At 38.8% G+C, this 23258-nt stretch overlaps 1 protein-coding gene across 9 annotated transcripts in view; it reads left to right on the top strand.

Annotated features, from left to right (window-relative positions):
• The window catches only part of PTPN20 (protein tyrosine phosphatase non-receptor type 20), a 124623-nt gene that overhangs the window by 13047 nt on the left and 88318 nt on the right, over positions 1 to 23258 (top strand). For all 9 annotated transcript variants that reach the window (XR_009493277.1, XM_059882709.1, XM_059882713.1 and 6 more), the window contains 3 exons: positions 7184 to 7380; positions 18120 to 18220; positions 21522 to 21625. Coding sequence is in view for 8 of the 9 variants with exons in the window: in XM_059882709.1 (XP_059738692.1) it covers positions 7184 to 7380; positions 18120 to 18220; positions 21522 to 21625 (402 nt within the window). In the remaining variant the exon portion in view is untranslated. The remainder of the gene's footprint in view (positions 1 to 7183; positions 7381 to 18119; positions 18221 to 21521; positions 21626 to 23258) is intronic.

The following is a 23258-nucleotide window of genomic DNA, read 5'->3' as shown; positions in this document are numbered from 1 at the left end:
CTCCAAGCCAGGCTTCAGCAATACGTGAACGGTGAACTTCCAGATGTTCAAGCTGGTTTTAGAAAAGGCAGAGGAACCAGAGATCCAATTGCCAGCATCTGCTGGATCATGGAAATAGCAAGAGATTCCAAAAAAACATCTGTTTCTGTTTTATTGACTATGCCAAAGCCTTTGACTGTGTGGATCACAATAAACTGGGGAAAATTCTGAGAGATGGGAATACCAGACCACCTGACCTGCCTCTTGAGAAACCTATATGCAGGTCAGGAAGCAACAGTTAGAACTGGACATGGAACAACAGACTGGTTCCAAACAGGAAAAGGAGTACATCAAGGCTGTATATTGTCACCCTGTTTATTTAACTTATATGCAGAGTACATCGTGAGAAACACTGGGCTGGAAGAAGCGCAAGCTGGAATCAATATTGCCAGGAGAAATATCAATAACCTCAGATATGCAGATGACACCACCCTTATGGCAGAAAGTAAAGAGGAACTAAAGAGCCTCTTGATGCAAGTGAAAGAGGAGAGTGAAAAGGTTGGCTTAAAGCTCAACATTCAGAAAACGAAGATCATGGCATCTGGTCCCATCACTTCATGGGAAATAGATGGGGAAACAGTGGAAACAGTGTCAGACTTTATTTTTTGGGGCTCTACAGTCACTGCAGATGGTGACTGCAGCCATGAAATTAAAAGATGCTTACTCCTTGGAAGGAAAGTTATGACCAACCTAGACAGCATATTCAAAAGCAGAGACATTACTTTGCCAACAAAGGTCCGTCTAATCAAGGCTATGGTTTTTCCAGTGGTCATGTATGGATATGAGAGTTGGACTGTGAAGAAAGCTGAACACTGAAGAATTGATGCTTTTGAACTGTGGTGTTGGAGAAGACTCTTGAGAGTCCCTTGGACTGCAAGGAGATCCAACCAGTCCATCCTAAAGGAGATCAGTCCTGGGTGTTCACTGGAAGGACTGATGCTAAAGCTGAAACTCCAGTACTTTGGCCACCTCATGGGAAGAGTTGACTCATTGGAAAAGACTCTGATGCTGGGAGGGATTAGGGGCAGGAGGAGAAGGGGACGACAGAGGATGAGGTGGCTGGATGGCATCACCGACTCGATGGACATGAGTTTGAGTGAACTCCGGGAGTTGGTGATGGACAGGCAGGCCTGGCGTCCTGCGGTTCATGGGGTTGCAAAGAGTCGGACACGACTGAGTGACTGAACTGAACTGAATAAACGGTAATAGGATGTAATAAATATAATAAGATGTAAAAAGTGGTAATAAAGATGATAATACTCCATCTTATACATGTGCCACATCTTCTTTATCCGTCCCTCTTTTGATGAATTTATTGTAGGTTGCTTCTATTGTATTGCTTTTAAACCACAGAAATCTTTCATTCAGTTCCTTTTGTAGATTTTCATTTGTTTTGATTATGCTTTAAACATATTACTTTATTTTTTTTAAATTTTATTTTATTTTTAAACTTTACAATATTGTATTACTTTTGCCAAATATCGAAATGAATCCGCCACAGGTATACATGTGTTCCCCATCCTGAACCCTCCTCCCTCCTCCCTCCCCATACCCTCCCTCTGGGTCGTCCCAGTGCACCAGCCCCAAGCATCCAGTATCATGCATCGAACCTGGACTGGTGACTCGTTTCATACATGATATTATACACAAACATATTACTTTAAAAGCCTTTGTTAATGCCAACATCTAGAACTCCTATATGTCTGTTTCTGTTATCTGTCATGTCTCTCATTTCAGTCTTGAGGATGTATTGGATGGATAGTGAGTGTGAAAATAGCAGGCTTGTTAAAAGGCAGTGGCAGTAATTAAGACAAATGGTGACAACTTGAACAATGGCAGTGGCATTAGAAGAGGAAAGCAATATTCAAGAGGTCAAAAAATAAGGCTGCTCCCATAGGTGGGAAGGGAGCAAGAAGCTTTACCTCCTAGAGGAGGGAGTAATATTAGTATATGTATATTATTTGGGATTGCCTTATAAAGAAGATTTGTTTCTACTCCCCTACTTATTTACTTATTAATTTGCTTATATCAGTATCGGAGAAGGCAATGGCACCCCACTCCAGTACTCTTGCCTGGAAAATCCCATGGATGGAGGAGCCTGGTGGGCTGCAGTCCATGGGGTCGCTAGGAGTCGGACACGACTGAGCAACTTCCCTTTCACTTTTCACTTTCATGCATTGGAGGACATGGCAACCCACTCCAGTGTTCTTGCCTGGAGAATCCCAGGGATGGGGGAGCCTGGTGGGCTTCCGTCTATGGAGTTGCACAGAGTCGGACACAACTGAAGTGACTTAGCAGCAGCATATCAGTATGGACTCGTGCATATGTATTTTATAATTTATACTATAATCTAGTTATGTTATTTACTTTGTTCAAATTGTTCCAGTCTGGGCCCTTGGGAGCTCTTTCAGGCTGACTCCTGTGTCTCTTTGACATAACCCATCCTTTTGTTTTCTGAGTGTTTAATGACTTGATTTGTGTGATAAGATACTCCAGGCTTATCTTACGGTATCTGAAAGTTGTTGTCACATGTACTTTTGTCCTATTTTCTGGTTGTGAATAAGTTTTGCAGCACTGAATCCCTCATGGGCAGAAGTGAAAGTCAGTTTCTTTATTAACTGATGGTGGACAGTTTTTCATACATTTATTAGTCTTTAATTCTTCTTCTTCTATGAATTGCTTGTTAATAATTCTTCTAGACATTTTTTTCCATGTAACTGACCTCTGTAGCATTTGAAGCTCCTTCTTAGGTTTGAAGATCTCACTGTTGTTTAAATCTGGATATGAGGCAATGGTGGCAGTGATATCCAATGTCAGGGGCTTTAGGGAGCTATGGTGCAATTTTAACATTCATTGTCAGGAGTGTTAGACTTGTATCCCACAGCATTCAGAGGACCATATCTTATTGCTCAGTTTTTTTTTTTTTTCTAGTGGTTAAAGGAGTTTCCCAGAGGACATGAGGTAAATTTTCTCTATTCTCAAATCAGTAATAGTTGGTTTCTCTTCTTATTGAATTTTAAGAATTCTTTATATATCCTAGATAAATTTTGTCATCAGTTATATCATTTTCCCCTAGTAAATGCTTATTTTTTGATACTATCTTTTAAATGAATATTCAAATATCAGTTTTTTCTTATATAAACTCTGCTTTCATGATTCCCAAATCTGTCTCTACTCGGAAATAATAAAAATAGTCTCTTTTCTTTTGTATATTTTGATTTTTGATCTTATGCAGTGAGGAAGGGATATGATCCTTCTTTTATGGTAGGTAAACCAATTGTCCCAGCCTCATTTATTTTATTTTTCTGGTGTGCAGCCTATACTTTATTTTTTTATTTTTATTTTTAATTTTAATTGGAGGCTAATTACTTTACAATATTGTGGTGGTTTTGCCATACATTCACATGAATCAGCCATGGGTGCATATGTGTTCCCTATCATGACCCTCCCTCCCACCTCCCTCCCCATCCTATCTCTCAGGATCATCCCAGTGCACCAGCCCTGAGCACCCTGCCTCATGCATGGATTTCTGTGTGTTAATTTTATATCCTGCAACTTTACTGTATTCATCGATTAGCTCTAGTAATTTTCTAGTGGAGTCTTTGGGGTTTTTCTATGTAGAGGACCATGTCATCTGCATACAGTGAGAGTTTTACTTCTTCTTTTCCAATCTGGATTCCTTTTATTTCTTTTTCTGCTCTGATTGCTGTGGCCAAAACTTCCAAAACTATGTTGGATAGTAGTGGTGAGAGTGGGCACCCTTGTCTTGTTCCTGACTTTAGGGGAAATGCTTTCAATTTTTCACCATTCAGGATAATTTTGCTGTAGGTTTATCATATGTGGCTTTTATTATGTTGAGATATGTTGCTTCTATGCCTACTTTCTGGAGGGTTTTTGTCATAAATGGATGTTGAATTTTGTCAAAGGCTTTCTCTGTATCTATTGAGATAATCATACAGTTTTTATCTTTTAATTTGTTAATGTGGTGTATCATATTGATTGATTTGTGGATACTGAAGAATCCTTGCATCCTGAGATAAAGCCCACTTGGTCATGATGTATGATCTTTTTAATATGTTGTGGGATTCTGTTTGCTAGAATTTTGTTAAGGATTTTGCATCTATGTTCATCAGTGATATTGGCCTGTAGTTTCCTTTTTTTGTGGAATCTTTGTTTGGTTTTGGTATTAGGGTGATGGTGGCCTCAGAATGAGTTTGGAAGTTTACCTTCCTCTGCAATTTTCTGGAAAAGTTTGAGTAGGATAGGTGTTAGCTCTTCTCTAAATTTTTGGTAGAATTCAGCTGTGAAGCCATCTGGTCCTGGGCTTTTGTTTGTTGGAAGATTTCTGATTATGGTTTTGATTTCTGTGCTTGTGATGGGTCTGTTAAGATTTTCTATTTCTTCCTGTTTCAGTTTTGGAAAGTTACACTTTTCTAAGAATTTGTCCATTTCTTCCAGGTTGTCCATTTTATTGGCATGTAGTTGCCGCTAATAGTCTCTTATGACCCTGTGTATTCCTGTGTTGTCCGCATTTATTTTAGTACTTTCCCCACTCTAATCTGCACTGCCCTTGTTATCAGATGGCAGATGCTCTTACAGGCTCAGGACTGTTTTTGAATCTCAGTTCCTTTATACTGACCTGCTTTCCCATCCTTTCACCAATTCACACTGTTTTGATGACTTTAGTTTATAGTAAGTATTGCTGTCTTATAGGGCAAATACACCCAGTCTTCTCCTTTTCCAGAATTGGTTTTCCTGTTCTTAGATTTCTGTTTCCTAGTTTGTTTACACACACACACACACATACACATACACACACACACACACACACGCAAATACCCCCACACACCCTACTTGAATATTTATCAGATTTGCATTGAATCTGTGGTTTAATTTAAAGGGTACTTACCATTATTATGATAGGAGTTTTCATTTGTATGAAATATAGGTTATTTATTCTATTTTTGTAACTTTTAACAAAATTTTGCAATTTTCACCATACATTTTTGGTTTGGTCTATTTTCTAGTTACCTTGTATTTTTATTGCTACTGTGAATGACACATTTTCCTTTGCAGTTGCAGTGTCTGGTTGTTGGCCTATGAATGATCCTAATTTATTGATCTCTTGTCAACTCTTCCATCAGACTTTCTTATTTTTACTAGTATTTGACCTTGGAGTCTCTTTAATTTTCTATGTAGACAATTACAGTATTTGCAGATAACAATTTACTTGCTTTTTCCCCAGTCATTATGTCTTTAATGTTAAATAAGTAGTAGGCTTTCTTATATTTTCTTTAAAACAATGAGAATGTGTCTAAAGTTTTGCCATTAAGGATAATGTTGGTTCAATATTTTGATTAGATAAACTTGTCTATAAATTAAAGAAGTTTTCTTCTGTTTCTACCTTGAAATACTATTGAATTTTTCATATGACTTTTTTATGTTCAGATGATAATAGGACTTCTGTCCTTTCTTTTTGTTAATACGCCATTTTGCATTGACAGATTTTTGTGAAACTGAGCGTACTTTGAATTCTTGAGATAAATCTTCATCCATGCATTTTTTCCACTGTATCATTTAGTCGTATTTTATTTAGGACTTTTGCAGCTATGTTCATTTTTGAATTTGACTTATAATTTTCTTACTTGTATTTTACATACATTGTTTTCATGTCAGGATTTGCTAACCTTTTAATATAAATGAAATATCAGTACTTAACATTTTTGTTAAAACAGTTTGCATAAGAAAAAGATTTTTGTTCATTGGAAATTTGGTAAAATATCATCTGGGGATCTGTTTGGGTCCAGATTCCTTTTTCCTCCAGGGTGTGAGACATTTTATTATTGGTTTAACTTTCTAAATAGTTATACTATTCAGACTTTCTGTATGTTCTTGAGTAGATTTTGATAATTTATAATTTTATAAAAGTTTCCATTTAATCAAGTTTGTCTAATTGAATTTTCTTATTAGCTCTTAAAATGATAGTTGGATTTGTGATTGTGCCTTTTTTTTTTTCATTTTTGCTATTATAAGGTGTAGTGAAACAAATTTGCTATTTTTAAGTCTTTGATTTCAGAGAAACAACTTTTGATTTTGTTGATTATTCTTATTATGTTTTGTTAGCTTATTCTCTATTTGTTATTTTTCTTTGTGATATCTTTCTGTTTTGCGAGGTTTCCTCAGTTATTCTTGGCCTTTGTCATTGAATACAAAATACATTTTTGTCATTTCTTCTGTCTTTTAAAAACTGTTTTTCCAACTATACATTTCCCCTTTAAACACTTCCTTAGCCACTTCACATTAGTTTTAATATGTTGTGTTTCATTGATATTTCTTAATATATACTTAGAAAGTTAATTCATGTTATAGTTCATAATTTCTATTTGATTTCCTTTTTTGACACATTAAGAAATGCATTTTTCCATTTTACTGTACTTGTTTACTATGCTTTATTTTTATTGTTGATTTTTTAATATGCTATGTTATAAATTTCTAAATCGTAATGTTTAAGTTTACTGTGACATAAGAAGCAGTACTCTGAGTGCTCACTTCTAAGATCAGAGAAAAATCACTCCCTTGGTTTCTATGAAAGATTCTGTGGGGTGAAATTAGCAGAGTAATTACCAAAAATCTTAACATAAAGCCAATAGTGGTGGGGATGATTCATATGACATTCTTCAATAAAGTCTAAAACAGCTTTCTATGTACACTAACATATTTCTGATTTATTATTAACAATACAAAATGTAAAAATAAGAGTTACATAACACACTATTCTTTATCCAAGAAATAGACTCTGAAACACAGAAGAATTGAATTCTATAGATCCCAGTGCATAGGTTCTGTAGGTGGTATATATTTAGAATTTTCCTGAAGAGTCCTGTACTGAGTAATATGGAAGCAGGAACAAAGGGACTGCTCAAAAATCCACTTTCTGAGGAAAATCCTAGAGGTAGGATCATGTTTGCTAAGTTATTTTTTAAAAGCAAGGAAAAAAGTGATTAATATAGATTAAGATGAGGTGACTCTAAAATGGAAAAGTGGATGAAAATTCCCCTCATGTAACTTCACTTTTCTCACTAAGTGTCAACCTGTCCTCTGTAACCCTTTACATTTAATCAGTTCCTTCCTTTTCTTTGTTCAGGAGAAGATCATCGAGGAAAGGACTCTGATATGAAAAACCTGAGTGTACCTTTGCCTGTATCACCTCATGATGACCTTCCCTCATCAAGTCATGACGACCTGCATTCATCAAGCTGTGAAGACCTGCATTACTCATCATGTCACGACGACCTGCATTCATCGAGTCAGGAGATGACACCTAGACCAGTGAATCATAAGGTAAGCCTGGAAGGAGAGGGATCTCTGCTGGTTGGCTGTGTTGTTGCTGTTGTTCAGTTACCCGGTCATGTCTGACTCTCTGCCACCCCATGGACTGCAGCACAGCAGGCCTTCCTGTCCCTCACCGTCTCCTGAAGTTTGCCCAGGTTCATGTCATTGCACGAGTGATGCCAGCAGCCGTCTCATCCTCTGACACCCTCTTCTCTTGTGCTAGATGTTTCCCAGCATCAGGGACTTTCCCAATGACTCAGCTGTTCCCATGAGATGACCAAAATCATGGAGTTTCGGCTTTAGCGTCAGTCCTTCCAACGAGTATTCAGGGTTGATTTGATCTCCTTGCTGTTCAAGGGACTCTCAGGAGTCTTCTCCAGCACCACAGTTTGAAGGCATCAGTTCTTCAGCACTCCGCCTTATTTATAGTCCAGCTCTCACAACCATATGTGACTATTGGAAAAGCCATAGCCTTGACTAGACGACCTTTGTTGTCAGAGTAATGTCTCTGCTTTTTAATATGCTGTCTAGATTGGTCATAGCTTTTCTTCAAGGAGCAAGTGTCTTTTAATTTCATGGCTGAGTCATCATCTGCAGTGATTTTGGAGTTCAAGAAAATAAAGTCTATCACTGTTTCCACTGTTTACCCTATTTGTCATGAAGTGATGGGACCGGATGCTATGATCTTAGTTTTTTGAATGTTGAGTTTTAAGCCAGCTTTTTCACTCTCCTCTTTCACTTTCATCAAGAGCCTCTTTAGTTCCTCTTTGCTTTCTGCCATAAGGGTAGGGTCATCTGCATATCTGAGGTTACTGATATTTCTCCCGGCAATCCTGATTCCAGCTTGTGTTTATCCAGCCCGACATTTCTCATGATGTACTCTGCATATAAGTTAAATAAGGAGGGTGACAGTATACAGTCTTGATGTACTCCTTTCCCAATTTGGAACCAGTCCATTGTTCCATGTCTGGTTCTAACTGTTGCTTCTTGACCTGCATACAGGTTCCTCAGGAAGCAAGTAAGGTGGTCTGGTATTCCCATATCCATAAGAATTTTCCAGTTTGTTGTGATCCACACAGTCAAAGGATTTGGCATAGTCAATAAAGCAGAAGTAGATGGTTTTCTGGAATTTTCTTGCTTTTCTGTGATCCAGTGGATGTTGGCAATTTGATCTCTGGTTCCCCTGCCTTTTCTAAATTCAGCTTGAACATTTGGAAGTTCTCAGTTCACGTACTGTTGAAGCCTGCCTTGGAGAATTTTGAGCATTACTCTGCTAGCGTGTGACATGAGTCCAATTGTGTGGTAGTTTGAGCATTCTTTGGCATTGCCTTTCTTAGGGATTGGAGTGAAAACTGACCTTTTCCAGTCCTGTGGCCACTGCTGCATTCTCCAAATTTGCTGGCATATTGAGTGCAGTACTTTCACAGCATCATCTTTTAGGATTTTAAACAGCTCACCTGGAATTCCGTCACCTCCACTAGCTTTGTTTGCAGTGATGTTTCCTAAGACCCACTTGACTTCAGACTCCAGGATGTCTGGCGTTAGGCGAGTGGTCACACCATCACGGTTATCTGGGTCACTAGATCTTTTCTGTATAGTTCTTCTGTGTAGTCTTGCCACTGTTTCTTAACACCTTCTGCTTCTGTTAGGTCCACACCGTTTCTGTCCTTTACGAAAAGGGAAATGCATTTTCATCTGGTGGGTGCCTTGCCCGTTTTTCTTATCTGATCTATTGGAGCTTTGGGACTTCAATCATGTTGCTGTCCTCATATTCACTTCCAGTAGGTTCCAGAATTAATAGAGATAAAAATCAGTGCCCAGAGCAGGAACTGTCTCCTCCACTTTCCCAATTTGGTTGCCACTGCCACCCAGGGCTGACAGGTATGCTCCTGCTTTGAAAAACATCACTGTGGCTTGATTGTTCCCTCATGTAGAAGCCCGTCCATTCCTCTGGACATGTAAGATGGCCACATCTAAGCAGCCATCCCCTTTGTGGCTGGCAGTCTTTCTCAGTGTAATCCACGGTTCTCAGTTTCGCTGCTGATACTTCTCTCTGATCTGAATGATTTTCTACTTGGAGAAATATTTGGAAGTGAGAAACTTCATGGACTGTCTCGAGTAGATCCTTTACATAACCATACTTGATTGCCTTCTAGAACTGAGTATATCTTATTTTTAAAAATTTTTCAAAGTTATCTATTTAAAGAAAATGTATATGATTTTTTTTGAGTAACTGAGTATATTTTATAGTTTGGATTTTTCCTCTGTATTTTGTGACTTGACTTTTGTAGGATGAGTTATGATACTCTTTAAAGTTTCCTTTTAGAAAAGAATATCTTAGAATACTTCTGGGTGTTTTTAGAATATGTTGTGAAAATCAGCTAGTTTTATTAGAATTTGCCTTGCTTACATTTCATGAATTAATTTGGTATTATAGTCAGTTGATAGTCTTTCAGTTATGATGCTGTCCCTAGGAATTGTCTAGACTTCATAGACTTGTGTGTTGATGATTAGATTTAGTAGATAGATAAATAAATTTTTATTCCAACACTCATTTTAAAGGTGAAAAAACTAAGTCCCAGGGAGCTGAAATGATTTGTCTGTGATCACACAGCTCTTCAAGTCACATAAAAAAGACTGGAAACCAGGCTTCAATCTCTTAGCATGACTATTTTCAAATTTCACTCATAAATCTTTGGGATATGTAGTGCTGAACAGTTAACTTAGGCTCCTTGGAAAAATGTATCCAATCTTTTCTTTGATATTAATTGGACAAAAAGAGCACTCTCCAAAAAGACCTGGCATCTTGATAATTTAAAATATTTCTCTTTGTGCCTTCTTGGCATTGTTAACCAAATCACATTTCATTCCATCAGAGACATGTTAGAGTCCTGAGTGAGCCTTATTTGAATTACAGCTATGTAGAACAGTTTGCTTCTTTGATAAATATAATCTAGTTTATTTTGAAGCATGACTTAAAGTATACCTCAGGTTTAAATTATGGTAGGACTTCTCACTCAGTTGATGTCACTTTTTCTTAGCAAATGAGTTATATACAAATGGTTTTTTAGCATGTCTTTTTGGAGATGGGAGGGATCTTGTCAAAGTGTAAGCATGGCCCCATTTCTTTTTTGCATATCCTTTTCTTGTGGATGGTCTTGATCCCTGTCTTGTGTACAATGTCACAAACCTCTATTCATAGTTCACCAGACACTCTGTCAATCAGATCTAGTCCCTTAAATCTATTTCTCACTTATGCTGTATAATCGTTAGGGATTTGATTTAGGTCATGCCTGAATGGTCTAGTGGTTTTCCCTACTTTCTTCAATTTAAGTCTGAATTGGCAATAAGGAGTTCATGATCTGAGCCACAGTCAGCTCCAGGTCTTGTTTTTGCTGACTGTTTAGAGCTTCTCCATCTTTGGCTGCAAAGAATATGATCAATCTGATTTCAGTGTTGACCATCTGGTGATGTCCATGTGTAGAGTCTTCTCTTCTGTTGTTGGAAGAGGGTGTTTACTATGATCAGTGAATTCTCTCAGCAATACTCTATTAGCCTAAAGAATAGCAAGGAGAGATAAGAAAGCCTTCTTCAGTGATCGTTGCAAAGAAATATAAATAGAGGAAAACAACAGAATGAGAAAGATTAGAGTTCTCTTCAGGAAATTTAGAGATACCAAGGGAACATTTCATGCGAAGATGGGCTCAATAAAGGACAGAAACAGTATGGACCTAACAGAAGCAGAAGATATTAAGAAGAGGTGGCAAGAATACACAGAAGAACTGTACAAAAAAGATCTTCACGGCCCAGATAATCACGATGGTGTGATCACTCACCTAGAGCCAGACATCCTGGAATGTGAAGTCAAGTGGGCCATAGGAAGCATCACTACGAACAAAGCTAATGGAGGTAATGGAATTCCAGTTGAGCTAATTCAAATCCTAAAAGATGATGCTGTGAAAGTGCTGCACTCAACATGCCAGCAAATTTGGAGAATGTAGCAGTAGCCACAGGACTGGAAAAAGTCAGTTTCATTCCAATCCCTAAGAAAGGCAATGCCAAAGAATGTTAAACTACCTCACAATTGCACTCATTTCACATGCTAACATGGTAATGCTCAAAATTCTCCAAGCCAGGCTTCAACAATATGTGAACCGTGAACTTCCAGATGTTCAAGCTGGTTTTAGAAAAGGCAAAGGAACCAGAGATCAAATTGCCAACATCCACTGGATTATGGAAAAAGCAAGAGAATTCTAGAAAACCATCTACTTCTGCTTTATTGACTATTCAAAAGCCTTTGACTGTGTGGATCACAATAAACTGTGGAAAATTCTGAAAGAGATGGAAATACCAGATCACCTGACCTGCCTCCTGAGAAATCTGTATGCAGATCAGGAAACAACAGTTAGAACTGGACGTGGAACAGCAGACTGGTTCCAAATAGGAAAAGGAGTACATCAAGGCTGTATATTCTCACCTGCTTATTTAACTTATATGCAGAGCACATCATGAGAAATGCTGGGCTGGAAGAAGCACAAGCTGGAATCAAGATTGCCGGGAGAAATATCAATAACCTCAGATATGCAGATGACACCCACTTATGCCAAAAAGTGAAGAACTAAAGAGCCTCTTGATGAAAGTGAAAGAGGAGAGTGAAAAAGTTGGCTTAAAACTCAACATTCAGAAAATAAAGATCATGGCATCCAGTCCCATCATTTCATGGCAAATAGATGGAGAAACAGTGGAAACAGTGGGAGACTTTATTTTGGGGGGCTCCAAAATCACTGCAGATGGTGACTGCAGCCATGAAATTAAAAGACGCTTGCTCCTTGGAAGGAAAGTTATGACCAACCTAGACAGCATATTAAAAAGCAGAGGCTTTACTTTGCCAACAAAGGTCCATCTAGTCAAGGCTATGGTTTTTCCAGTAGTCATGTATGGATGTGAGAGTTGGACTGTGAAGAAAGCTGAGCGCCGAAGAATTGATGGTTTTGAACTGTGGTGTTGGAGAAGACTCTTGAGAGTCCCTTGGACTGCAAGGAGATCCAACCAGTCAATCCCAAAGGAAATCAGTCCTGAATGTTCATTGGAGGGACTGATGTTGAAGCTGAAACTCCAATACTTGGGCCACCTGATGTGAAGAGCTGACTCATTTGAAAAGATCCTGATGTTGCGAAAGATTGAAGGTGGGAGGAGAAAGGGATGACAGAGGATGAGATGGTTGGATGGCATCAGCAACTTGATGGACATGAGTTTGAGCAAACTCTGGGAGTTGGTGATGGACAGGGAATCCTGGTGTGCCTCAGTCCATGGAGTCATAAAGAGTCAGACATGACTGAGTGACTGAACTGAACTCATGTCATATTAATGGATAATAAAACTTAATATAATGAAGATAACAGTTTTTCTTAATTTAAATTACAAAGTTATTTTAACCTAGTTTTAATACAGATTTCAAATTTTGTGTGTTTGTAGGTGAGGGAGAGAGAGATTTAATCAGCTGAATCAAACTTACTTGGGGAAACAGAAGGCCAAAAATATGCAGTATTAGGAAAGGAAGGCGAAGTGTGTATGTGGTGGGATGAGAACTGGGATAACTGCAGATTATCAAGACTCATTATAAACCTTAAGAGTTGAGGAAATGTGGTAGTAATTTAGGAAGTGGCAAATAAGACAGATGAAACTGCTTAGAGATTACAGAAGATGACCTATGCATATATGGGAACTCCTTCTGTGACAAGTGGCATTGTGGATAGAATGGTCTGTTCAATTTATGGTGCGGATACAACTGGTTATTCCGAGAGGAAAAATAGTGCTTTGAACTGCTCAGACTGAAAACTCATACGCAACAGCCAGACAGTGCTGATAGGTTGTACTGAAAGGGTTTGTTTTTGTAAATTTGGGGTGAAGGTGTGGCAGAAAAAGATAAAGTCCCATTTCCTGATGAAATCACAGTGTGACGAATTCAGGGACTGGCTAGTGATGCAGCTCAGTTCAGTCACTCAGTCATGTCCGATTCTTTGTGACCCCATGGACTGCAGAACGCCAGACTTCCCTGGCCATCACCAACCAGACCAGCTTGTGATTTATCCAGTCTGGCATTTTCCCATGGTGTACTCTGCATATAAGTTAAATAAGCAGGGTGACGATAAACGGCCTTGTACTTCTTTCCCAATTTTGAACCAGTCTGTTTTTCCATTCCAGTTCTTACTGTTGCTTCTACACCTGCATACAGGTTTCTTAGGAGACAGGTAAGGTGATCTGGTATTCCCACCTCTAAGAACTTTCCACAGTTTGTTGTGATCCTCACAGTCAAAGGCTTTGTGTAGTCAATGAAGAAGTAGTATTTTTCTGGAATTCCCTTATTTTCTCCATGATCCAACTAATGTTGCCAATTTGATCTCTGGATCCTCTGCCTTTTCTAAACTCGACTTGTATATCTGGAAGTTCTCAGTTCATTTACTGCTGAAGCTTAGCTTGAAGAGTTTTGAGCATAACCTTACTAGTATGCAAAACGAATACAATTTAGGGTAGTTTGAATATTCTTTGGCATTGCCCTTCTGACCTTTTCCAGTCCTGTGACCAATGCTGAGTTTTGCAAATTTGCTGACATATTGAGTGCAGCACTTTAACAGCATCCTCTTTTAGGATTTTTTGTTTGTTTGTTTTTCTCTTTTAGGATTTTAAATAGCTCAGCTGGGATTCCATCACCTCCACTAGTGGCTATTTATGTGAAGTTAAAACTTAATAAGTGATATGTTTTGACTTATACTGCAAAACGAATGTGCTTGATAAGAGTTCTAGGTAGTTATACCATTAATATGCTTGTATTTAAAATTAATTGTGCTTCGGTCCATGTTCTAGAATGTCAGCTGTATATATGTCCACAAGTGTATACATACCCACAAGAAGTATTTCAAGTCTAGGAAATTTCGTGGAATCAAGCAAAACACATACACATGAATATGGACTAAGAAGAGGGGAAAGGATTAATGTTTCACAAAATAAGAATCATCAAAAGACACTTCAAAAAGATGACAAGACATAACACAGTGTATGGCTGGAGATGCTGCCTAAGAAATAGGTGGGAGCTGAGGGTGGAAAATTAGGCAGAGGCCGGACCATGGCGGCCTTCTGGACTTTGGACCCGCTGTTCCTTTTGGTCAGGATGCTTTCCTGTCTCTTTGTCTAACTTTCCTTCTATCTTTTAGGTACATGGTGATTAAGTATCACCATACTTTGTTACTGCATTATTTTAGCTTTTATATGTTTGCTTGTGTATTTTCTCTTTCCCCATGAGAATGTATGCATTTCACATGGGCAGAACACATCATGCCTCTTATTCAGTGTTTTATCTGTACCACTTAGGACAGTATCTCCATGTATTTGGACCCAGAAAAGAACTGTCAGATGAATGGGTTAATTGAAGCAGAATTGAGGGCAAAAATATTGATTACTTATTCCTTATTTTAAGGTGTTTTTTCCCTTTAATTATATTCAATTTATTTACCAGTGGTCTGGGTACTGGACAGGACAGTGCAAAGTCAACAGTGTGGACTGAAGTCCATTTAGTAGCACAAAGTCTCACGGCAGAGACATGCCTAGAATTACTGGATTAAATTACACAAGCACAGAAATAAAGATAAATAATCTTAATTTATTAGTGTGTTCAGATCAGATCAGATCAGTCGCTCAGTCGTGTCCGACTCTTTGCGACCCCATGAATCGCAGCACGCCAGGCCTCCCTGTCTATCACCAACTCCCAGAGTTCACTCAGACTCACGGCCATCGAGTCGGTGATGCCATCCAGCCATCTCATCCTCTGTCGTCCCCTTCTCCTCCTGCCCCTAATCCCTCCCAGTGTCAGGGTCTTTTCCAATGAGTCAACTCTTCGCATGAGGTGGCCAAAGAACTGGAGTTTCAGCTTTAGCATCATTCCTTCCAAAGAAATCCCAGGGCTGATCTCCTTCAGAATGGACTGGTGGGATCTCCTTGCATCCAAGGGACTCTCAAGAGTCTTCTCCAACACCACAGTTCAGAAGCATCAATTCTTCGGTGCTCAGCCTTCTTCACAGTCCAACTCTCACATCCATACATGACCACAGGAAAAACCATAGCCTTGACTAGATGAACCTTTGTTGGCAAAGTAATGTCTCTGCTTTTGAATATGCTATCTAGGTTGGTCATAACTTTTCTTCCAAGGAGTAAACATCTTTTAATTTCATGGCTGCAGTCACCATCTGTAGTGATTTTGGAGCCCAGAAAAATAGTCTGACACTGTTTCCACTGTTTCCCCATCTATTTCCCATGAAGTGGTGGGACCGGATTCCATGATCTTCGTTTTCTGAATGTTGAGCTTTAAGCCAACTTTTTCACTCTCCGCTTTCACTTTCATCAAGAGGCTTTTGAGTTCCTCTTCACTTTCTGCTGTAAGGGTGGTGTCATCTGCATATCTGAGGTTATTGATATTTCTCCCAGCAATCTTGATTCCAGTTTGTGTTTCTTCCAGTCCAGCGTTTCTCATGATGTACTCTGCATATAAGTTAAATAAACAGGGTGACAATATACAGCCTTGACGAACTCCTTTTCCTATTTGGAACCAGTCTGTTGTTCCATGTCCAGTTCTAACTGTTGCTTCCTGACCTGCATACAAATTTCTCAAGAGGCAGATCAGGTCGTCTGGTATTCCCATCTCTCAGAATTTTCCATAGTTTATTGTGATGCACACAGTCAAAGGCTTTGGCATAGTCAATAAAGCAGAAATAGATGTTTTTCTGGAACTCTCTTGCTTTTTCCATGATCCAGCGGATGTTGGCAATTGGATCTCTGGTTCCTCTGCCTTTTCTAAAACCAGCTTGAACATCAGGAAGTTCATGGTTCACATATTGCTGAAGCCTGGCTTGGAGAATTTTGAGCATTACCATGTTAGCATGTGAAATGAGTGCAATTGTGCGGTACTTTGAGCATTCTTTGGCATTGCCTTTCTTTGGGATTGGAATGAAAACTGACCTTTTCCAGTCCTGTGGCCACTGCTGAGTTTTCCAAATTTGCTGGCATATTGAGTGCAGCACTTTCACAGCATCATCCTTCAGGATTTGGAATAGCTCAACTGTAATTCCATCCCCTCCACTAGCTTTGTTCATAGTGATGCTTTCTAAGGCCCACTTGACTTCACATTCCAGGATGTCTGGCTCTAGGTCAGTGATCGCACCATCGTGATTATCTGGGTCGTGAAGATCTTTTTTGTACAGTTCTTCTGTGTATTCTTGCCATCTCTTCTTAATATCTTCTGCTTCTGTTAGGTCCATACCATTTCTGTCCTTTATCGAGCTCATCTTTGTATGAAATGTTCCTTTAGTAACTCTGATTTTCTTGAAGAGATCCCTAGTCTTTCCCATTCTGTTGTTTTCCTCTATTTCTTTGCATTGATCACTGAAGAAGGCTTTCTTATCTCTTCTTGCTATTCTTTGGAACTCTGCATTCAGATGTTTATATCTTTCCTTTTCTCCTTTGCTTTTCACTTCTCTTCTTTTCACAGCTATTTGTAAGGCCTCCCCAGACAGCCATTTTGCTTTTTTGCATTTCTTTTCTATGGGAATGGTCTTGATCCCTGTCACCTGTACAATGTCATGAACCTCATTCCATAGCTCATCAGGCACTCTTTCTATCAGATCTAGGCCCTTAAATCTATTTCTCACTTGCACTGTATAATCATAAGGGATTTTATTTAGGTCATACCTGAATGGTCTAGTGGTTTTCCCTACTTTCTTCAATTTCAGTCTGAATTTGGCAATAAGGAGTTCATGGTCTGAGCCACAGTCAGCTCCTGGTCTTGTTTTTGCTGACTGTATAGAGCTTCTCCATCTTTGGCTGCAAAGAATATAATCAATCTGATTTCGGTGTTGACCATCTGGTGATGTCCATGTATAGAGTCTTCTCTTCTGTTGTTGGAAGAGGGTGTTTGTTATGACCAGTGCATTTTCTTGGCAAAACTCTATTAGTCTTTGCCCTGCTTCATTCCGTATTCCAAGGCCAAATTTGCCTGTCACTCCAGGTGTTTCTTGACTTCCTACTTTTGCATTCCAGTCCCCTATAATGAAAAGGACATCTTTTTTGGGTGTTAGTTCTAAAAGGTCCGGTAGGTCTTCATAGAATCATTCAACTTCAGCTTCTTCAGCGTTACTGGTTGGGGCATAGACCTGGATTACTGTGATATTGAATGGTTTGCCTTGGAAATGAACAGAGATCATTCTGTCATTTTTGAGATTGCATCCAAGTACTGCATTTCGGACTCTTTTGTTGACCATCATGGCCACTCCATTTCTTCTGAGGGATTCCTACCCGCAGTAGTAGATATAATGGTCATCTGAGTAAGCTAAATGAAATAAGCACTCATTATAAGAATCTCTTCTTGGCTGCAATAGTAATCTTTTTTTTTTTTTTTTAAGAAAAATAAGCTTTCTTTTTATGAACTTTTGGAAAATAACTTGGATGATTAAAACTTGGGTGATTCAATAGAAATAATTTATATGTGCATGGTACTCTACATGCTGTTTTGATGGATTGGAAAATATTGAAAGGGAGATATACATTTCAAGTGATTTTCTAAGAGTAGAAATCACACCATGATTGTGATTTAATTCTATTATTGAAGACCTTATTGCTCATCATGAGAAGCTATAGAAATCATTTTCTCTTAAACTATTGATTCCTAAAACATAGCTATAATTTTTTTCATACGCCTATAGGTTTTTCAAAATGAAGTTAACTCAAGGAAGCTAAAAGTCTTTCTTCGAGATTTCCAACATAGTGATGATTTTGAAGATCAGTTTAAAGACGAGGCTGAAAGGTATAACTAATATGCTTATTTAGTAAGTTTTCTGCTTATTCATATTCATAGCTAAACCTTTGATGGAGGCTGAATAGCGGCCCTCAAATGTTTGATTAATTTTAAAAATATAGTACTTTGTAGTAAGTACAATCTGACTTATCTAGAAATAGGATGTATTTATGATCTCTTAAATATGATATTAACACAAGAAAAAGGTATTCCTAAAGAATTCAGTTTCTCTATCATCTCAACAATTACCCAGTTCCAAAACCTTTGTAAGTGTGTTTTGAGTTCTTGGATGGGGCAGTGTACTTGAAGTAAGGTAAAGCTTAGTACACAATTAAGTTTTATAAGACATTACATATTTCCAGAAAGAAAATAATGTATACTAGAAACGGAACTATTATCATGGTGAATACTATATATGAAAAAATTTAAAAACTTGGAGAAAAAGTAAATTTCCATTAGAAACAAAAGAAACAGCAACTTTAATGCTTATAAAATATTCTAATTTAGGTGTTATGTACAAAGACATTAAATAAGAAAATATTTTATTGAGTCATATTTTCTTAGAGATTTGTAAGTAATATTAGCTACAGTCACTGGAAGAGCACTGCATAATAAGGTATATAGTATACAGTTGTATAAACAACTTTCAGAAATGCATTAAATGAATAATAAATAACATTAATTCAAAAGTGTTTTGAGATAATATTATATGTTACTAATATATACTAATTATTAGATACTAATTACATACTAAGCACTGTATACAAATACAAAATATTGATAGTTCTTGTTCTGTAGTTTACTGTTGGGGCTCAGACACCTAAAAGACAAAGTTAAATACAGTAGTAAATATTGTTATAGAATCAGAGTCCAAGGATTGTGGGTACAGAAAACAAAAACTATGCAAGGGGGAGAGTTCTCCAGCAGCTGTTTTGAGGAAAAGAGATTTTGGTTGGATTTAGGATCTTAAATAAACAGAGATTCAGCAGGTGAAACAAGGGAAGAAAATTTCAAGCTGTGGGAAGAAGTTTGAGTAAAAATAAGGAGCCGTGAAAATATCTTATTATTGGTGAGAAATGTTATGTGTCAAGAGTTATAGGATATACGTTTCTTGGAATTCCAGGAAGCTTGGGAAGATGAGAGACAGAAAATATAAAGTGGGCCATAGTTTGAGTGAACTGAATATATGTGAAACCAAGGAGTACACATTTTATTCAGTCTGTTAGAATGAAAATAAAGCACAGATGGAGTCTTTTTGCATCTTCCTATCTGTCTATCAGTCATCCATCTATCTGTTATCTATCAGGAAGGAGGCTTGATGCTGAAAGACAGCTGGTAGGAAATGGAGAAAGTGGATGTTTACAGTAACTCAAGAAAGGGGGGAGGAGCAAAGAGTTAGGAACCTGTTATGACCTACAGAAACAAAAGGGAAAGACATTTACTTTGTTAAGGCTGAGGCATAAAGTACATAAAGGAAATTAATAGAGATGAGGACAGAAAAGTAGGCAAGGGTGAGACTATTAGCCTCCTGGATTTATGGGTTCAGTGAGGAGCCTGAGTCTATCCTGAGGTTGGTGGGAAAGTACACCACCTAAATTTTCATTTAGGGGAGAGTTTTCTCAGAAATTGGAGAGCAGACCCAGAAATCACATTAGGAGCCTTTTGCTAAATGGGCTTGCAAATGAAAGTGCAAAAAGAGCCCAGCTGATAGCGTAAGTGAGTACACTGAGTAGTGAGAAGGTGGAAAGGAAGTGGAAAGGGAACGTGGGCTGGTATTTGAGAACCTGATAGAGTATATAGCACAGTATTTCGATGGAGATAGAAAGATTAAAGGGTTTTTTAAGGGTTTTTTATTTTTAAGATGAGAGAGAATCAGTTGATTCATGTCTATTCTTACGATATGGAAGAATTTGTAGGTAGGGAGAAATTAGTTATATTAAGAAAATATTCAACATTCAAAAAACTAAGATCATGGCATCCGGTCCCATCACTTCATGGCAAATAGATGGGGAAACAATGGAAACAGTGACAGACTTTATTTTGGAGGGCTCCAAGAGCACTGCAGATGATGACTACAGCCATGAAATTAAAAGATGATTACTCCTTGGTAGAAAAGCTATGATCAACCTAGACAGCATTTTAAAAAGCAGAGACAGTACTTTGCCAACAAAGGTCCATCTTGTCAAAACTATGGTTTTTCCAGTAGTTACGTATGGATGTGAGAGTTGGACTATAAAGAAAGCTGAATGTGGAAGAATTGATGTTTTTGAACTGTGGTGTTGGAGAAGACTCTTAAGAGTCCCTTGGACTGCAAGGAGATCCAACCAGTCAATCCTAAAGGAAATCAGTCCTGAATGCTCATTGGAAGGACTGATGCTGAAGTTGAAACTCCAATACTTTGGCCACCTGATGCAAAGAACTGACTCATTTGAAAAGACCCTGATGCTGGGGAAGGTTGCAGGGAGGAGGAGAAGGGGACGGCAGAGGATGAGCTGGTTGGATGGCATCACCAACTCAATGGACATGAGTTTGAGCAAGCTCGGGAACTGATGATGGACAGGGAAGCCTGGTGTGCTGCAGTCCGTGTGGTCGCAAAGAGTCGGACACAACTGAGCGACGGAATTGAGGTGAACTGAACTGAAGAAAACATAATTTTAGAAAGGTGTCTCAGAGGAGACAGCATAGAGGTGAAAACCTGAAAGGATTAATTCTGAACGTGGAGAAAACAAGGAATAATGAAGAATGTTGATGCACTTAAGTGTACACTTTTAAAGAGAGTAAGTTGAAAAAGTTCTTACTTTCTGGCTTACATTTCATGGAAGGGGCTGCACTGTTGCTAAGGCAGAGCATTGGGAAAGGTAGCACATGAGAACGGTAGTTCAGAAATTAGGAGTGGTAGAGTAAACGGAGTAGACACACCAGTGTTTTCCAAACGGTTCTCTGCTGATGCTAGAAAGCCCAGTGACCCCCGTACTTACGGTTCTCCGCTGATGCTAGAAAGCCCGGTGACCCCCGTACTTTTCTTCTACCGCAGCCTGGATAAAGCACGAAAGAAATGAATAGGGGGACTGATCTAAGGTGGCTGGTTTGCAAGCGAAGTGAAAGCTAAAGTTGGAGTTTGTGATCAGACGTTGGGACTTTGGAACTCTCTCTTTGAAACTGGGCCAGTTCCTGGGGTTGACAATGGAAGCGGGTGGTTGAACTGAAATGGAGGTGAATGTCAATTGACTAGTTAATGTAGATTATCAGATTCTCTCTTAAATACACGTACATTCTCTAAGCCATGGACAAATATAAATTTCTTTTCTAGTGAGAATGACGGCACCTTGCGGAAAACCAGTAGCTTCTTTCTAAAGCAGAAGTCGAGCAGTGAAGATGAAGAGCTTGCAGGGCCTTCCCATCCTGCACTTCAGGGTATGACCTCATCCCGTTTTATTAGCAGATTCTTGATGAGGCTCTATTTCAGAGGTATGCACAAAGAAATTTCTAATAGAGATGCAGGAAAAGAGCTAGGAAAAACTTTTTCAAAAGGGAAAAAGATGATTTTCTAGGATTTTCCTTTAAAAATGAAGAAACTGTTCCATACCTCACATTAATAAAGGCTACATTTCTATCTATTCTTTCTTTAAGTATTTTAGTATAGCAAACATGCCAATTTAATAAAATGAGCTGTTTATTTCTTAACAACTTTTATAGAGTAAATATGACCTGCTTCTTCATTTACTTAATTTGAATTTGTTGCACAATAGTTACTTTGTACTCTTGCCTGGAAAACCCCATGGACGGAGGAGCCTGGTGGGCTGCAGTCCATGGGGTCGCTAAGAGTCGGACACGACTGAGCGACTTCACTTTCACTTTTCACTTTCATGCATTGGAGAAGGAAACGGCAACCCACTCCGGTGTTCTTGCCTGGAGAATCCCAGGGATGGGGGAGCCTGGTGGGCTGCCGTCCATGGGGTCGCACAGAGTCGGACACGACTGAAGTGACTTAGCATTAGTAGCAGCAGCAGTTACTTTGTAAGTAAAATGATAGCTTTTTGGGGGGATTATACATTATCATATGTGGGGAAAAAAGAAAATATAGGTATGAATAATAAAGTAAACCATAATACTGTCTCTGCCTTCTCTCAGCAGTTTTTTTCCCAGCAAGGCTAGAACACATTGAGAAGCCAAACGGGTGTTTCTGTTGGGGATGGAAGATGATCAAAATGGCTTTGAATGGGAATTTTGTCTGCTCCTTGGGCTTCCTAGTGGCTACTCCCTGGTGGCTCAGATGGTAAAGCATATGCCTACAATGCAGGAGACCTGGGTTCAATCCTTGGGTCGGGAAGATCTCCTGGAGAAGGAAATAGCAACCCACTCCAGAATTCTTGCCTGGAAAATCCCATGGACAGAGGAGCCTGGTAGGCTACAGTCCACGGGGTCGCAAAGAGTCGGACACGACTGAGTGACTTCACTTCTAGGCTTCCTAGAGATAATTGTGGGAAATTTTAGGATTTCTGTGACTGCCTCTCCCCACCAACAGTTCCTCATTTTCGCCTCTAGAAAGAGCTTTTGGGTATAATAGGGTCCAAGACAAGATGAGTTTCTCATGGCAGTGCAGATTCTTAGAAACTTCTATCTCTTCTTTATGCCAGTTCTTTTGTTTAATTGCTTCTTGTGTATTTTTGCTGGTATTTACTTGATTTTTGTTATAAGATTTGGCTTTGGAAAGAGATTTCACTTACGCATTTTACCTCAGAATTATTCTGTTTTTTTTTTTTTTAAATGAGAGCCCTTTTATGTATCAGGATTTCTCTCTGTTTTTCTGGCTGTGTTAGGTCTCAGTTGCAGCATGTGGGATCTTTGTTGTGGCGCCAGGCTTCTCTCTAGTTGTGATGCATGGACTCCAGAGCGCATGGACTTTGTAGATTGTGACGTGCAGTCTCTCTAGTTGAGGCACCTGGGCTCAGTAGCTGAGGTGTGTGGATTTAGTTACCCTGAGGCATGTGGGAACCAAGTTCCCCAACCAGGGATCGAACCCCCTGCATTGGAAAGCAGATTCTCA

This window comes from Bos taurus, chromosome 28 (genome assembly GCF_002263795.3).
Source record: "Bos taurus isolate L1 Dominette 01449 registration number 42190680 breed Hereford chromosome 28, ARS-UCD2.0, whole genome shotgun sequence".
NCBI classification, from domain to species: domain Eukaryota; kingdom Metazoa; phylum Chordata; class Mammalia; order Artiodactyla; family Bovidae; genus Bos; species Bos taurus.
The sequence above is the reverse complement of the archived record's forward strand: the minus strand, read 5'-3'. Positions and strand labels throughout refer to the sequence as shown.